Source organism: Austrofundulus limnaeus, unplaced genomic scaffold, assembly GCF_001266775.1.
Source record: "Austrofundulus limnaeus strain Quisiro unplaced genomic scaffold, Austrofundulus_limnaeus-1.0 Scaffold1563, whole genome shotgun sequence".
NCBI classification, from domain to species: domain Eukaryota; kingdom Metazoa; phylum Chordata; class Actinopteri; order Cyprinodontiformes; family Rivulidae; genus Austrofundulus; species Austrofundulus limnaeus.
Genome location: NW_013953965.1, coordinates 37,407 through 40,168, shown reverse-complemented (window position 1 = coordinate 40,168; position 2,762 = coordinate 37,407). Strand labels below are relative to the sequence as shown.

The 2,762-nt window shown below is 36.5% G+C and overlaps 1 protein-coding gene across 1 annotated transcript in view; it reads right to left on the bottom strand.

Annotated features, from left to right (window-relative positions):
- Positions 1 to 258: 258 nt before the first annotated feature.
- Positions 259 to 2,762, bottom strand: part of phactr4b (phosphatase and actin regulator 4b) — a 29,981-nt gene continuing 27,477 nt past the window's right edge. The window contains exons 13-14 of the mRNA XM_014032871.1: positions 2,426 to 2,502; positions 259 to 1,282 (exon numbers count right to left, since the gene is read on the bottom strand). Of these exons, the coding sequence (XP_013888325.1) occupies positions 1,267 to 1,282; positions 2,426 to 2,502 (93 nt within the window). The 3' untranslated portion in view covers positions 259 to 1,266. The remainder of the gene's footprint in view (positions 1,283 to 2,425; positions 2,503 to 2,762) is intronic.

Sequence of the window (2,762 nt, the reverse complement as noted above, 5' to 3'; positions counted from 1 at the left end):
GGTATAAACTATATACGGTATTTTTCTTGTTTACATGAATGTAGTCTTTTTATTTGTCCTGATGTGTATAATAATAAATAATAATACTTTTTTTTTTGTTTTATAATGTCACCTCCACTGACCGTAAAGGTTTCTGAAAAGGCCTCGAAAAGGCCCATGGACCACCAGTTTATGTTCACAGTTGTAGCTTCTTTTGAGGCTCTGGACACATTTCATTTGTGGATCAAGGAGCAGAAATGGCTCTTTTGATCAAAAAGGTTGCAGACCCCTGTTTTATAGGGTTACTCTTTTTTTCCATTCTATATGCAAAAATACAATAGTTTTATTCTGACCAGATTCATGAGCTAACACCTAAACTGGACAGGGTCGATTTTAATCTCGGCCCCACTTAGGGTTAGCTGTAAATTTGTTAGTGTTAAACTTGTCAAACAGGTATCTACCACAGGTAAGATAGTAGCTGCCCATATTCTTTACATAAAACCCCATTTCAAAAARGTGAATCACCACTTTAACTAGTTTGACTCTAAATCGGCCACCTCATGTCACAACCACCAATACAGGCAACGACAAAAGGATAAAAAGCTCAAATAAAAGCTGTCACTACCAATGTAATCAGAATTACAAAATAAAATGTCTTGTGCATTACAGAATATTTTCTCATCATATTCTAAAGAATAACAGTAGAAGTCTGTACACAATCAATATAAAACACAATATCCCAGAGAAGCACAGTTCCTAAAGCAGAGTTTCCAAGTCCTCACCATCCAGGTCCACTCTTGATCCAGTCTCAGTTATCTATTATTACTGTGTGAAGGTCATTCTTATTATTACAGTTTTTATATTGTAAGCTATTACATTAACAAGATGAGTTAGTGTTTCCATATTCAGCAAAGAAGAAAAAAAAGGCAACACATAATGAGGTCGCWTTAAAGGTTTTAACTAGATCCAAGTCCCTGAGGGGTACCACACAACAAAGGAGAGAGTAAGCCACCTCCGTACTTCATTGGCACGTGGCTCCCCCTATTGTCCAGGAGAAATACTGCATCTGGTCCTCACCCATCACCACCACCTCAGTTCAGCAAAAAGCAGTGCAGGATGGGGGAGAGAGGGCGACGGAGGGAAGGCGACAAGCATTCTGAGTCAGTTCCAGGCCTCTTCCTGATCAACAGTGCAGCACATTCGAGAAAGGTAAAAAGGGAAATCTGCAAACGGAGCAGCTTCTTTTCACAGACGTCTTAAGTGCTTTATTATTCGAGAGTGTGGATGCTAAGGCCGATGAAACCTTAAAGAAAAAAAGAAAACAAASAGGAAATCAATGTAAAAATATGGAAAATTTGTACTTTTGAAGTGGGGTTCTGTGAAAAAGTTATAAACAAATAATATCTTACCTGTTGTAGAAAGCTCTGAGCCACCTCAATTTGGAGTTTAATTCTGAAAAAACTGACCAGCTAATGACTAGTCGGAGAGTCAAGACACAGTGACTCCACAGTGGATTACTGCCATCTAATTCAACTTAAATCTCAAGAAATTAATAAAAACGGTTTTATAAAATATGTGTTTTTTAATACAAACATTCTAGAAAGCTTTTGGTTTCTGTCAATTTAGTATTTCTTTTGTTATTTACACATAATTTTCTGTTTATTTACAAGCACAAATATCAGCAGCTGTCTGTAATGCCTCTGGTGCAGCCCTCTGACAGGGATATCATAACATTATGTTGTATAAAAACCCAACATAAAATACACAATTGACAGAAGGGTAGTGTTAGCATGAACTGTTATGGAATCCTTCAGACTGTAGTGTTAAGAAGCTAACTAGCTGTTAGCTCATCAATCTGGTCAAAATGAAACTGTGTTTCTCCAAACTGAGGTCGTTCAAGGAGCTATCCACTGCAGGTAAGATGTTAATAGTTCATAACTTTCCCAAAGAACCCCACTTCAAGAGACTAGAGCAATCACTTTAAACATTTTGTTACATTTAAACTACTTTTTGTTCTAGCAATTTTCCCCTTTTTAGTCATTTTTGAGTTTTGAAGTCTATTTCCTATAAATCTTTCCTCCGAAATATTCATTTAATTTTGAATAAAAACTATTAAACAGCTTGTCATTTGACTTTCATGCATCATTAGCTTACCAACAATTTACCAGCATTAATGCTCAAAGTGCAGCTTTATTTAACTTGTTTCATTCTAAAAAAACAAAAGCAAATTTATAGTACATACACTTGCATCTTTTGCCTTTTCTGTCTGAATGGTTTACCGTTTTGAAGCTCTGGGAGTCGAAACAGAACAATTTGTGCAGCTGTTGATAAAACTGTCTATTTGTCCATTTATCCCACTTTTAAACCAAAGGGCATTTAAATCACATCAAGTCAAAGTGTAATCTYAAGGATTAAAAGTCAAGATTTGACCAATTAAAAGGTATACCTTGTGTAAATTCTGCTTTCTTCATGAACCTCCATTTCAGTGCTTTTATAATCGTTGAGCTCCTTCCGGATGGCTGCCTGCAAGGACCGACACTCACTGTTAACTGTCAACATGTCAAACGGCACATTTTGGGTTGGTAATATGCAAAACACAATCCACTGCGAGGACATTAGTCAATCTCAGCTTTAGGCAGTCCATTAAAATCTGAACATTGTGGTTTAAAGCAGGGGTTCTTAACCTTTTTGACCTCGGGGCCCAATTTGTTGAACATAAAGTGACACGAGGCCCAGTCAGATATTACCAATGTATGGATCAAAATTATAATTATTATAAATCT